The 14,998-nt window shown below is 45.8% G+C and overlaps 2 protein-coding genes across 2 annotated transcripts in view; one reads left to right on the top strand and one right to left on the bottom strand.

Moving 5' to 3' along the window:
* Window positions 1–106: 106 nt before the first annotated feature.
* Window positions 107–14,998, top strand: part of RGSL1 (regulator of G protein signaling like 1) — a 92,313-nt gene continuing 77,421 nt past the window's right edge. Inside the window, exons 1-2 of the mRNA XM_036234536.1 lie at window positions 107–258; window positions 11,501–11,669. The gene's annotated coding sequence lies outside the window, so the exon portion shown is untranslated. The remainder of the gene's footprint in view (window positions 259–11,500; window positions 11,670–14,998) is intronic.
* LOC107512304 (transmembrane epididymal protein 1A) lies at window positions 6,857–7,774 on the bottom strand. Its single transcript, XM_016147708.2, has one exon. It carries the CDS (start codon window positions 7,772–7,774, stop codon window positions 6,857–6,859), a length of 918 nt encoding a protein of 305 aa, XP_016003194.2.

The raw sequence follows: 14,998 nt of genomic DNA, 5'->3' as shown, positions 1-14,998 counted from the left end.
CGGGGAGGGGGCGAGCGGGCCGGGAAAGAAAGAAAGGGAAAGGGCCGGGCTGTGGGGGAGGGGCGCGGGGCGCGGGGAGGGGGCGCCGGGGGCGGGGTGGGGGGGAGAGCCCCCTGCGTGCGAAGGGCCGAGCTCCTGCCGGGAAAGACCCCGCCTGCCCGGGCTGCCTCTCGCTACCGCGGGGCGTCCCCGCAGCCCCCACCCGGCTCTGGAAGCTCCCAACAAACCGCCCTCGGCCCCCGCCCCTGCGGCCTTCAGGTTGGATCGTTTTGCCAAAATTCTTTTTTAGGAGGCCCTACTTGCAGACCCCAGAGCTCCCTGAGGAAATTCTGACCCACGGCAACATAAATTTTCCTTTTCTTGTTGGTGAACCCCTGTCCCCGACTCCCTCCTGCGCGTTCGTGTCAAGTTGAGAGGGGCGCGGGGCGCAGGGGCCGGGAAGCCCTGGGCCGGCCTGGGCGCTGGCGGGCCGCGGGTCCGCGAGGGGGGCAGCGCAGACGGGTGGGTGGGGTGGGGGGCTTCCCGGGTAGGCCTGGAAGAGCGCTTACGGTGCTTTTCGGGAAGTGACCAGACGTCTAAGTCTGCGACCTCACATTCATAATTAATGTGATGTGTTTATAGTGTCATCCGTAGAAAGGGTCCTGAGGGTGGTGTGAACAAAGTCAGAAGACCTGTCTGATTCCCACTCTGCCACACTTTCGACAAATCTCTCAGCCTCTGTGGGCCCCAATTTTTCTCGTCTACAAATAAAGGTCTTCAAGAGAGGAGGACCTTTAGAGTCCCGCAGGAGACTTGAAATTCTGTGTGCAAACTTCCCCAAGTGCAACTGAAAGGAAAAGGAGGTCTTTGCGTGTTCCGTTGGCAGCCCAGGGTACATTTAATTTAGAATTCCTTAAATCTCCCCAGCTTTGCTTCTCACGTAATTTATTATGCCTTCTTTTAATCTGGAAAATGAGAATCAGTACCCTTTCCTCTTTTCAGCCTTGCTGTGTTGGTTGTGAAATGTGTAAGCGAACATAATCTTGAAATGCATGCTTGTCAACAGATGTACAATAATTATATGTGTGTATGTATATATACATGCACACAAAACATTTTCATTATTATACCAGTTCGATAATTCTATTTTCATTTCCTGAAATCCACCTGATGGTGTCTAGCCTTTATTGCATCTTTCAGGGGCCCTCATATTTGAGACTTTGAGATTTTTCTATTTGAAGACCAGGAAGTCATGCTTCCAGTGCATTTGGAAGAGGAAGGGTGGGAGTTTGTTCCTCTGGTTATTTTGTGTACCACAAATATGGAAAAGAAATGTTGCCTGTGGCCACATACACATACTTGGCTTCTTTGGTCAACATCCCATTACGAGTGTGTCTAACACTCTAGTGCTTTAAAATGACAGATGCAGCGTTCATCTCAAGTGGGCTTTTGGTATGTTTCAGATAGGTGACATTCTGCACTGGATAAGGCACCTTGCAAGTGTAAGGGATTCCACATTTCGTTTCGGTGCTACATGTTGGACTGTGATGATTGGTTGTTAAAAGCTGGGTTTCAAATCTGGGCTTTACCTCTTTTCAGCTTTGTCTTGGCTTAGTTACTTAGCCACCTGAAACCTCAGTTTTCTTGCCTACAAAATATTGCGGGGATTAATTGCGACAGCATATACAAATGAGGTGAGGATGATACCTGGAACATAGTTAATGTCTAGAAAACAGTAATACGATTATTACAGGCTAAAATAATCTGAAGAGATTGGATTCTTTCTTTCCCCTTAACAACCAGTTATGTACAACTTTTTAACTCAGTGTAATGCTTCACAGTTAGTTTTATGACAGTGGGCTCAGGCCTGGTAACAGGGCTTAGACCTGGTAACGGGGTGGCCTGTATTCCATTTCTTTCTGTGAAGTCTTGAGGTTCAGAGGTTGAGGAGGGGGACTGGAGGAGGGGACGGGTGATGTTCTTGTTTAAAATGTTGGTGATTTCCAGATGCCAAACTGCCTAAGCATAAACCAGAGCCTCCTATTGCACTCATTGCCTCCAGCACCTGGGGGGGGGGGGGCGTGGCAAACATAAAAGAAATGGTACAGTAGACGCAAGAGCAGTTTTTTAAGCTTCCGGTGTCATAGTTCGCCCTGTGAGTTGCCTGCTTCCCTTGCTAGGTATCTTATCCTCTTTGGGCAGCTTCTTCATCTCGCATCTCCCAGTGGCATCCAGGGTAAATGTTCAGTTAGTGATGTTTGTTGACCACACCGAAATGACAGTGGCACCATCAAGAGAACGTGTGCTTTAAGCTGCTTTTCCAGGAATGGAAATGGATTTGCTTTGATCCGTTCATGTGACCGAGACATACTTTGTGAGAGTTAACAACGTCATACATGACTACGGAGTCTTGCAGGAGGAAACAAGAGGCCTTGTCCTACACTTACTTAAACCAATAGAAATAGGGCCCAGAAGAGGCCAAGGACTTGATCAGAGAAGCTTAAAATTATATAAGGGAAATAAAAAAGCAGGGAAAAAAAAAAAAATCCTGTAACTAACTGATTCGCCCCCAGAAACCCAGTCTGTACTTTTGGAGAAGTTAAAAGTTGAACAGCCTGTTTCATCCAGTTTGACTTTGCTGTGTCTGCTGCCCTTTGTTCTCCTTCCCTTTCTTCCCTAAATTGCCACCCACCCCCATTCCCCACCCCCTCCATGAAAAGAGCATTACAATGCTTGAACCCATGAACTCTTCTATCTCTTGGTACACTCTGATCTAAGCCATCAGGGATTCTATTACAGATACTTTGAAGTCAGGTTTTCTCTCTTAGGGTAGAGTAGCTGTGCCCAAGGGGTGGGTGGGGTGGGGGAGCAATATTACAGGTAAAGATTTTGTTCCAAAGCTAGGAAATGGCCAGGGACTAAAAGCATTTCTTCATTGTTGTTCTGTTGCCTAAAATAAAGGCCTTGTTTGGGGTGGGCTTCACTTTGAGTTTATCTCTGGATTTCTCTCTTTTTCGAAGGACCCATTCTCATTCTGCAGGTTGGAAGCCCTTAACCTGGCCATATGAGGTGCATTCCCAGGGCCTTTGTGGTTGCCTTGCACTCCTTCGAGACAAGATTTGGGGTTGGGCTCAAAAAGACCCAAACCTTCAGCTATAACATGCAGTTTGGGAAACTGCATGTTATATCCGAATGATTTCAGTAGGTGTTCAACAAAACCCTTTAATTGAGCTAAAGAGACGTAGCTGAGAACCAGGCTTGAGAAACACCCTGGAAACCCAAACCCAAATTGTAAACTATTTTTATTTTTAAATAAATCAACACCAGTTCTTTTCAAAAGAATAGACCATTGTATAATCTTAAAAACAAAATAAAAGTAAAAGAAGGAAAGAAACAGCCTTAAAGTTAATATCATTACTCTTATACCAGGTTTAGAGAAGAAGCTGCAGTTTGGCCAAGCTTTCAAATTTCACTACACAATTAAAGAGAAAAGAGCAGGTTTTACCTCAATTCAGTGCCTAACACTGAACACAGAAATTGTTCTTTATATGCTTTCTAATTGTTTGATATTCTTAAACTCAGGAAATTAGACTTTCAAGTCTCAGCTGTGTTTCATTAGCCCGATTTAAATTTTGTTGCAGTCCCCTCGAAATCATTCGAATACAAGGAATATTCCATTTCCCAAATTGCATGTTATGGCTGAAAATTTGGTTCTATTTGAGCCCTGCCCAAAATCTTGTCTCCGATCAGAAACTGCTTGAGGAGTAGGGAAGAATTAAGTTCATCTTCGCTAACAACATGGGAAAATAATAAGTCCTAGGAGAAAATTAAAGCCATACACTTCTAGAAGTAGATTTTCTCACCATTCTATCTATCTCAAAGACGAGGAAACCGAGGGTCAGATAACTTGTCGGAGCTTGCTGAAGTCGCCTCAGTGTAGCTGTTTCACAACCTAGTGAGCTTCTAAGGTGTAACTCCGGTGACAGCCTTATTTTCTTTCCCTTCCTTAGTGTCAGGCTGTGGATGAGGCTTTCCTGGGCCACCACCTCGAAAACCCTGAGATCCCTACGGTACCCACTGAGGAAAATACTGAGTGCAGGGATCGACCAGTTTATCTCTGAACCCTGTGTTGTAGCCTTACATAGAGTGGACATTCAGTATATTCTTTGTGAGCAACCAGGTTACCAGAAACAAAAATGCTGCATGGCAGGTTCTGTTTAAAGGAATCTTTGGAGATCATTTTTTGCATATTTAATAATCTGCCTGTAGTTTCATTGTTTTGTGAATCTGGGACTTTCATAAATTTTGTTCCTTCTTCTCAATGTATGTATGGATCTAGCTTTGTTCTCCAGATTGAGGGGAACATTGTTGATACTTACGAAAAAGTTTAGGAGATTTAGCATTGCGCTCAAAAAAGTGCTTGGATCGGTGTGTGTCCTTCAGTTCGTACTTTTCCCAAAGATACCCTCCGCTGGGTCCACAGCCTTTCTCTCTCACTCCCATCCCATTAGCTGATTTTAATCTGTGTATTTCACGTTCACATGCCAAATTATAACGGGAAACAAACAGCCCCGGGGTATGTTTTCTGGATGCTTGGGCAATACTTATTCTGCTTCTGTATTTTTCCTGACCTCCTTTCCCCTCCCCCCACCTTTAAACCGGTTCTTGAGAGAGTTGTTTACCGTTGGGAGAGCTCGAGGCTTGGCTACGGGTGGTGTAGACGTAGCGCCCTCTGGTGGCGTTCTTCGAGAATCACGTAATTCTCTCAAGTAAAAGTGGGAAGCTGTTTCTTGACCGGCCTTCAAAGGGAGGGCCTCTTTGTGCTATCTCCAATATAGTGAATGAACTACTAACATGCAAGTTTGTTACTTGTGCTGGCTATTTAAGAGGTGTTACGTAAGGGGCGCCAGTTGATTACCAGAGGCTTATCATTATGAAATTAGGCCTGTGATAACACAAGCGGATGGCTAGCCCCGTCTGTACTTTTCTGTCTTCCATCAGGACGCAGGAGAGGGGAAGAGAAAGGAAGTCACCCAAGAAAGGGAGTTGAAAAGTGTTTAGGACTCAAGAGTTAGGAGGAAATGGCAAGGGTCAGAAAACTTCGTCACAAACAAGTATTCTCCTCAGCCCTCACTCGGATCTGAGCCCAGAAATTTAAGACCCAGCCAGAAGTTGAGAGTCTGCCAAACTCTCACTCGCAAGGGAGTCTGGGGGGAGGGCTGGGTAGTGGGCAGAAAGTGTGACTAGGACACACTTTAGGGGGATCTAGAGTATTTACACTGTGCTGCTTGCTTTGGTCGAGACTTCTGGCCGACCCGTGTTTTTCCTTTTCTCTCTTTTTAATAATTTCATTTCGAGGATCACTCCCTTCTCCATTGCCATTAGAAAAATCACTGTGACCCAAAGGACATCGTCACTGGCTTGAGTCAGAACACCTGCACTTGAATTCCGATCTTGCCTGTCAGAGCTGTAAGCCTTAGGCAAATCAACCTGCTGAGTCTCAGTTTCCTGGAGGTTCCTTTAGAAATGCTCGTGAGGATTAAGAAACAGTTAGCAGAGTAAGCAGTTCAGAAACAGAGTAGTAGATTTTGTTATCCCAAGAATGAGAAAGGGAGCGGTGGCCCATGACTAACATGACTTTGGCTTCGGGATGGTTGGCGTCTTTCAGTTTCACAGAACCTTGGACCTGTCCAGCAACATATTTAGAAGCAGTAGGGGTAGGTGGAGATTGTGGAAGCAAATGAGTCTTTATTAAGCATCACCTACGCTGCATAGTTGGCACATACGTAGGAAATCATGTCACGTGGGTATGGCGAAGTCCTTCCCCTTTAGGAGCTGAGGCGAAGTCCTTCCCCTTTAGGAGGCGAGGTAGGGCCTCCGCAAGGGACATGATTTCAGAAGCAGAACAGAGCGAAGTGTGTCAGCTGTATGAGCAAATTAGCAAGATGGGTTTAGTTTAAGTGCCTCATTGTTCTAGAAGAAAGGCGTCAGTAAGAATTCTTGGACGAGGCTGCCTTGGGGGTGCTTGGTGGGGTGGGGGTAGAGGTGGGTTTTATGCTAGGTACCAAATAACATGATAAAATGTGATTTGGGACGTCTTCCTGTGAGATACAAGGAAGTGAAATGTACGCAGACTCATGGGTAGGATCTAGTAAGTGGCACGTGCCAAAGCCTGGGGGGGGGAGGGGAGTAATGAAGTACGAAGCTGGGGGAAGTCTTGAACATTGGGATTCCAGTCACAATTTCAGTTTTGCACATTTGACACGTGTTACCGTATTAAAGCACTAAGAAAGTCTCGCTTTATTATTTTGAATTTGAAACTGAGCCGATCCTTAAAAGTTGGGGGAGGAGAAAGAGCATCATTTCAACCTGTATAAATCAGAGATAAATTCTGTTTACGCTACTTCCACATGGTGGCACCACTTTGGTGAGCAAACAGAAGCACCCAATTTCCTTTATCAGCATGAGACTTGCATGATTCTAGTTTTGAATTGCGAGAGAGGTCATTATTCCTTCAGGTAAAAGGCAAACATTTGTGCCTAGAGAAGCAGCTGGTGACAGCATGGCTGGTGGACTCTGCTCCCCTCCCTTCACAGGCCTCCCCCGGATCGCAGTCTCTACCCCCCATGGCTTCCCTCGCACACTTAGCTATTCCGCTGCCTCTTCCCCTGCCACGCTAAGCCTCAGTGTCCCTTTCTCAGGCCCCCTCTCCTCTGTCCTCAGCGATCAGAAGCTCAGGGATGGGAGATGGACCAGCAGATGGACCAACTGTTCTCCTTCATGGCCATTACCTTTACTGGAAACCAAAGATGGCACAATGCACGTGTCTGAGAGGACCTACAGAGAGGAAGAAGGGGTGGACCATGCGCCAGGCATCTTAGGCTCTGTCTGAGAGTGAGCTCTCTGAAAGGAGAAGAGCCTGGTCACCTTTCTCTGACTCTTCCACTTCTGGCAGCAATTTGTAGACGGGTCCTTCAGTGTGCGTGTAATATGGATTTTCTTTGAACCTTGTCAGCTTCAAGCCAGGTCTATACCAACGATGCCAAATGGAAGAGACGCTGTAGATTCCCAACAGGCACAAAGCGTTGATCATCACGTGCCAGCAGAAGAAGGTGGTGATAAACATGATGTCGCTGATGTCATCGTCCTGCCACGGGTAGCCGGTGACTGGTCTGTAGAGAATAAAGCCTGCCTGCACCAGCCAGGAGCCCATCATCAGAAACAGAAAGTTCTCAATCAGTGAGAGGTGAAATGTGTCGGGAGCCCAGAGCTCTATGGTCAACACCAGCATGAGCAGGAACACCACCAGGATGAGCAGAGAGTGAATCTGCAGCTCGATGCCTGCCGAACCCTGAACATGTGACAGCAGCAGCATCAGGAGCACGTAGAAAGCCAGGACCAGAGTCCCTTTTTCTAGGAGCACACACCGCCGGGGCAGCAAGTTCTTGCTCGTGACATCTACGCAGCCGCTGAGGGTGAGGAGGATGAACATGGTGAGGTGCTGCCACTCTTTGGGGTGCATAAATCTTGGAGGCAGCTCCTTGTTCATCAGTCTCAACCCTCCTTTAATGCAGCTGATCTCATAAGCTATCAACGTGGAGCCAGTCACCATCTTCAATAAACCTCTGTAGGATATTTCCCAAAGCCTGGCCCATCTTCCCTTATTTTTGGGAGAGCATGAAGGATCCAAGAGGTTTTCATTGACTATCACAGCTTTGGAGACCACTATTGCCTGATACAGTCCATACGAGAGTAGAAAGAGCCCTGGGTACACATGGCCGATAAAGGTTCCCATTGAACTACAGAGCTGCCTAACGATGGAGACAACAGCAAAACTGGGGCACGTCCACACCTTCTGGGGCCACCTCAAGGTCTGGGCTTTAGAAAGATTTGCCTTCCACCAACTTTTATCATCTTACCCCACCCACTGCTCCCCCACAAAGAGGAAATGTCTCTCGAATCAAGCCTACACCTGGGATGGTGTAAAGTCTCACTGTTCCATTCCATTGTGGTACATTGGGAACTGGCTCCTGTCAAAGAAGAAACCGATGAATGTGCTTCTAGGGGCCACCCCTCAATGGCCCTTGAGGTGCTTCCGGTCATACTTTTCACTTGATCCCGAGGCTTCCTTCCCCTTGTACTGCCCAGCACTCAGAGAAGGAGAGAGGGGCATGGGACGGGGGCAGGGGTTGCCATGATCTCCAGGGGAAGCCTGGGCACTCACAAACCCTCAAGTACCCTCCAGTACCTCTCAGACATAACCTAGGTCCAATTGTAAAGCTTTCATTCTGGACACATATATTTACAAACATTTGGATATGTAACCATGTAATACACACATATTGTCTATTTGGCTTTTCTGTTTTATAGACATGTTGTGAAGATAACCAAGAAAGCTCCCTTCGCCTTCTCCCCTTACCTCTTCACGTCCTTGCCCCACCCCCTACCCCCACTTCAACACCTCTCCTGGCCAGTAAACGCATCCGAAAGCTACCTTTTGATATGATTTTAGGGACAGTGGCGGTTTTTTAGTATGTAAACCCGAGCTCGAGTCATGCTTCCCAGAATTCCCTTCCTTATATGGCTCCAGGCTGAATTGGCCGCATGAGAAATTTACCTGAGAATCTGAAGGTGGAGTGAGGCGCAACCTCAGCACACTCAGCAGGTGTAGGTGCCAGGCGCCGCTGTAGCTCACGTATTCTGTTACTGATCTGCCGGCTCACCTGGGCAGGGCCGGCAGCCACCAGGCCTACAGCTCTCTTAGCTGCTCTTCTTGTGAAGGGACAAACTTCTTTTGCAGGTCACCTGCCACTGAAGTATGAGGTGGTGAGAGGCAGACATGAGCTCTCTTTGGTCCTCAGAGGTTTCAGCTGGTCCTTGCTCTTCCCTACCTTAATGTCATATACTTCTGCCTGCCTGCCAACAGACTGATCTGAAATGACCTCAGGCCCAAAACAGCCTTCCCTAGGCTTCTTCACTACAAATCTATAAGGTGTAATATCCATATTCCGTATAACTCTGCTCCCATGATCCATCCCTAACTGATACAAGGGATTAAGATATGATCCTTAAAATGCAGATACTGTTGAGAGGAGTGACTCCAGGAGCTGGTTTGGGCCATTTGTGTTTTAATGTGAATTACCCATCGGCTGCATTTATCTACTAGTGTCTAATGTCCCTTGGAAGACAGAGTCTTAGGTAGAAGGGGTGACAGCCACCCATCATAAGGCAGAGGATGATGGGAAACAAAGTGCAAGGAACGTGAGGCATGCCCTGGGCCCACACATCGTTCTGGGTGTCTTACAGGAGGTACGTGGAAGAGGAGTTTTTCTGAGAGCGCTGAGGGAGGAGCAGTTCTACTCAACATGAGCTGTGCTAACGCCATAGTCTTTTGCAAAATCGTCTGCCCTCACAGCACAGGCAACGCCCTTGGGCAGGGAGGCAGGGCCAGCGTGCCGACAGCGCCCCTAGTGGAGAGGAGGATTCACACCCAGGGGACGGCACTGCCTCTGAGCCCTCGCTCCCATTCAGATACAAGCTCTTTTTTCAAGCCCACTTATTTCTGGAAAAAATAAATCTCTCTCTGTCCTTGAGGATGGCAACAATTCAGAGTGTGTCTTGCTATTGAGAGATTTGGTGGGGCAAGGGATTTGAGTACGAAGTTGAAACAACAAAGCTTAATTATGGCATCCTGAAGGAATTTGTATTGCTTATTTTAAATTTTAGTTCTAGGTGTTTTCAATTAATGTAGTCATTGTAGAAAAATCAAGCAAAATGTATAAGCAAAAAGAACATTACAAATCACCCGTAATCCCACAATGTGGAGGCGACCACTGTCGCCATTGAGGTATGGAAACACAGTTGAGGAAGGCAGCGTGAGCAGGTGGCAAATGCATTGAGTGGAAGTTGGAAATCTGGATTCTATTTACATTTTCCCCTGATTTGCTGGACTGCATACCCCTTATCTGAAAACAGTTGAGCGTTCAACTTTCTATTATGGTGAAAATAAAAGGGCATGAATATTGTTGCACGAAAGTGAGCATCTTTATCTCCTGTCTGTATTTCTCTTTCGGTGTATTTCTAAAACACTTGGAGAGCACGGTAGAGCTCAATGCTAAGAGGAAGGAGATTCAAAGTGACAGATTTTGTGCCAGAGAGAAGAGAACCCCAGGGATTCTCTTTGGTTCTAAAATTTGCTCTGGGAGAAGCACAGGATCCAGCAGTGCTGAGCCAGAGAGTAGTGGCCTGCAGGCCTCCAGAGGGGCTGCATTTGGTCTCCCTTAATGTTGCCTCTAGCACTTCAAGGCTGTGGTCCAGGTGAGGTGGGGGCAGCAGAGCTGACTCTGCTCCCACACTCATCTCCCAGTTGTCCCTGGCAGCCAGGGGAGGGGAGAGAACAGCAGCACTGATCCAAGAGCAGGGCCAGGTTGAAAGCGGCATGGATGAAGACAGGTAGCCAACTACGGTCCCCTGTGGGATGCTCAGACCCCCGCCTTGGCCAGGCACCAACGCTACATGTTGTTCATTGAAACATGAACATCCTGATCTTAACTTTGAAGATAGGGATCACGCATCCCAAACCAGACACTGCCCACGAGTAGCCGAGAAGGAAGCCAAGGGGGGTGAATGATTAGCAGAACTGGCAGGCGGCTCCTGTGTCTGTGGATACCGAGTGGACACCTGGAAAGCTGTTTCATGAGGAAAACTTGGCTTGACCCTAGGAGGCTTTGGAGGTCATTGCTCCACAGCCAAAGCCCCCTCGCCCCCAGATCTGCCTCCCCCATCTGCCACCCCACACTCCGGAGGGGCTTCACACACAGCTGCTGCCACTTGTCTGGCATGAAATTCCAGAATGAACGAGAAGGTCTTCAGGAATTCAGGAAATATGCATTTAGTAACTGCTGTGAATTCTACTGAGTGCCACAGGGCATGTAAAAAGTATACGATATAGTTCATGTCCTCAAAGAGCTTACAATTTAGTTGAAGGCACACAGCAGACATTAGAGAACTATGTAGACTATCTCTGTTCCACAGAGATAAAAAATGTCACATATGTAATTTCAAATTTTCAAATAGCAGCATTAAAAAATCTTAAAAGGGTGAAATTAATTTAAGTGAGATATATTTAATGTTTAATATATCCAACCTGTTATTTCAACATGATATTAATATGAAAATTATAAATGAAATATTTTAGATCTCTTATTTCATACTAAGTATTCAAACTCTCGCATGTATTTTACATTTAACAGCACCTCTCAGTTCAGACAAGCCACATCACAACTGCTCCATAGCTTCGCGTGGTTAGTGGCTGCTATGCTGGGCTATGCAGATTTAAACAGTATAGAATGACATGTCAATGGAGTTTTAAAGTTTTAGGGGAAAAGAACGGTTCATGGAGGAAGTAAAAGTTTGGTCAGAGATGGCATCCAGAGAGCCACACTATAAACTTCTCAGTGGCTGTGGGATTTTATATGGTACTGTCCAAAAGCATCTTTCAATTTCCCTCCTTTCTCTTTAGGAAGGCCATTGTCATTGTCATCATGATCACTTTCATCATCTCATCAACATCATTGTCATAAAAAAATGATTGCAACTCACCTTGCTGCAAGGCAGAAAAACACTACAGGAAGAGAGAAAGCCAGAGGCTGGAACCGCACAAGTGGCGTGTCCGTGGAAATCTGCACAAGGTCAGAGACGACCCATGTCCATGCGCCAACGTTCATCTTATTTCAAGTACGGGTTACTAAGCCTCGAGCTTGGTCACTGACTTACCAAAACCAGGCTCACAGGGGTTGGAAAACAACATTCTAATCTCTTAGTTTGAAAGGACATATGTGCTTTATTTTTTCTACTATACCAGCTCGTAATGTTCTCCTGAAATTTTCTGTAATGTGAACTTCATACTTCACTGCATAAGCATGGCTTAAATTTCACAGTTTCTGTAACTAATTTCAAGTACTTTTCAACGTTCACATTTCAATGGCTGCAAATTTCTTTTTCTTCTGGAAACTTTTGGTAAGGTGGAAGCACATACCTTACCTCTGTTATACCTATATCTTCTTTTATGACTGTGTTATTAAGTCATACTAATGGCTGAGGACAGAACGCAGAGACCATGGGTCTGCTTTTCCATAGATCATTTTGCTTCCAAACCAAAATATGCATGCCCAAATTAGGAGTTAAGTTTCACTGCCTCTTGTTTAGGACTCTTAATTCTGCAATTTGGGAACTCCACTATAAATTTCAAAATTCCTTGTAGGAGATACACCTGTCTGATCACATAATAATCTTTCTCCCTGTTTTAAATTGGTTAATTAACATATGTTGTCTACCAAGCCTCCAAGAGGCCTACTGGAAGCTCATGTAAATTTAAGTCCTGGCCCTCTGTTTGATATGACAGACTACCTGAAGGATTAAGTTGATTACTCTCGCCCAACTCTCTCTTCTGCCTTCAATGTCTCAAAGTCTGGAATTCTCTTGTGCCCTGTCCGAGCCACTGTTTATGGGGCCCAGGAAACTAGATTCACAAAAGCTGCCTTATGATTATAGACACAGAGCATAAGAACTTGATGGTCTTGAAGCTTCTCATTCTCATTAGGATGTCCGCTTCATTGGGGTACAATCTTCTAGTAAGAGGGCCACACACCTTAAAGAGCTACAGTGTTTCTCATCACTAACCAGCTCTGGATAAACCTTTACCCTAAACTAATAACGACCTCTATTGGTTTTATATTACTGCATAACAATTAACATAAATTTAAGAGCTTAAGCAACACAAATTTATTATCTCACAGTTTCTATGGGTCAGGAATCTAATATGAGTTAGCTGAGTCCTCTGCTCAGGATCTCACCAAGCTGAAATCAAGGTGTTGGCTGGGGCTTTGATTCTCATCTGAGGATCAGGATCCTCTTGCAAGCTCACTGCGTGCTGGCAGAATTCAGCTCCTTGCAGTTCTAGAACTGAAGCTCCTGTTTTCTTGCTGCCTGTGAGTCAGGGCCTGCTGTCAGCAACTAGAGGTTTCTTGCCATGTGCCCGCCCCCCTCCCCCCATAGGAAGTTCATAACATGGTCGGTTGCTTTCCTCCAGGTCATCAAGAGTACATCTCCTTAATGATTCACCTTCTTAGAAGGACCTCACCTTACTAGGCCAGACTCAGCCAGAATGATCTCCCTTTTCACTAATTCAAACTTAACTAATTAGTAACTAATTATACTCACTGGTTCCACTCACACTCAAGAGGAGGAGATTATACAGATCACACACCAGAGGCAGGAATCTTGGGGCTCACTTTATAATTCTGCTTACCACACCGTCCAGTTCTTTTTTCCATTCATTATTGTAAATTGCAGTATAATTGTGTATGTCTTTGTACCTCTCTCCTTTTTGCCTGCACAGTACCTGGAAAACAGTAGCTGTTTACAATTTTTGCATGAACTAATTAATCCTCTGGTCATCTTGATTTAATTGGGAAGATCGCCTTAATTTATTACCCACATGCTTACAAATTAGTCTTCTTTATCTTATGTGTACTTTTGTGAAATTCAGTCATAAAAGTTTTCCCCTTGTCGTTGTTCAAAATATCTGGGCGTGAATTCTGTTTAAAGCTTCTGGCCTCCTATATAATTACTAGTGTTTCAGAGACGATCCCAACAGGAAATAGATGGCAACCTAAGTTGGGATAGTTCGAGGAGGGATTAATAAAGGTCCTTCTTACACAGATGTGGGCAGAGCGTAAGGAGACCACAAGGATAGCTGAGTAATGGTTGGAGCTGTTGCCACCTCTTGGCCCCACAGGACGTGGAACAGAAGTTCCTGGTATGGCAAGGACAGTGTAGTGGGTTGAATGGCAGCCAGTGAAAAGATACCTCCAAGTCCAAACCCCCAGAAGCTGCGAATGTGCCTTTATTTGGCAGAAGGGTTGTAGGAGATATAATTAAGTTAAGGATCTCGAGATGGGATCATCTTGGATTTAGGGTGGCCTCTAAAGCTAATGACAGGTGACCCTGTAAGAGAAAGGCTGAGAGAGATCTGAGACAGAGAGGCACACAGAGGAGAAGACAAGGTGAAGATGGAGGCAGAGACTGGAGCGATGCATCTACTATCCTAGGAATGCCAAGGATTGTCAGCAGCCATCAGAAGCTGGGGAGGGGAAACATAGGGCAGGTTCTTCCTGAGAACCTCTAGAAGGAGCTAATACAGTCCACTGGCCTCCAGACCTGTGAGAATAAATTTCTGTTGTTTAAGGCACCGAGTTTGTAGTAACTTGTTATGGCAGCCTGGGAGGCTGATATTGATGGTGTCATGGTGCTGGGGTACTGCCAGCATGAGGTGGCCCTGGAGACAGGAGTTAAGAGAATAAAACCCCTAATCTCACTTTCTTCTCCATCCTCCTGCCGAGCCTCATCATTGGCTGAGCATTGTCTCGAAGCCAGAGGATAAGAGAACACGCTGATGTGCTACAGACCGGGGACAGTCTCCTGGGACCAAGAGCAGGAGGGAGACGAAAGATGGATTTTGGAGGCAAACTGAAGATATACAGCATGTCTCTTTAGGCTGTAGTTAGGGCAACCATAAGTCCCTATTTGTCTGGAGCTGTTTGGCTTTTACCTGTTGTCAAGGTGCAAGAATTAACTTTGCCTCTTTTCCCTTTCAAGTGTCCAGGTTTGAAAGATTAATTATATGATCACATTAGTTATAGGTTAAAGTCCAGCTGGATCATTATTCAGATGGAGATAGAGTTTGCCGTAGGGTGTGTTGAGTGAAGCAAGTCATCACGCTCATCAAGGTGACCTCTCTCCTGATTGTCCTATGGTCCTAACCATCCTTGGCAGGTGTAAGGAGAAAACTTAAGACCCTACGAAGTTAACAAGAACACACCTACCTCCCAAACCTGAATTGTATGCCCCATATTTTCTTACTTCATCTTGGAGATCTTTTCATGTCAGGACAGACATATCTCCCCTGTTCCTTTTAACTCTTGCATAGTATTCCATAATTTATTTAACCATTTCTCTG

Source organism: Rousettus aegyptiacus, unplaced genomic scaffold, assembly GCF_014176215.1.
Source record: "Rousettus aegyptiacus isolate mRouAeg1 unplaced genomic scaffold, mRouAeg1.p scaffold_m13_p_17, whole genome shotgun sequence".
In the NCBI taxonomy this organism is placed as follows: Eukaryota; Metazoa; Chordata; class Mammalia; order Chiroptera; family Pteropodidae; genus Rousettus; species Rousettus aegyptiacus.
Note: the sequence above shows the minus strand (reverse complement) of the source record. Positions and strands in the feature narration are given on the sequence as shown.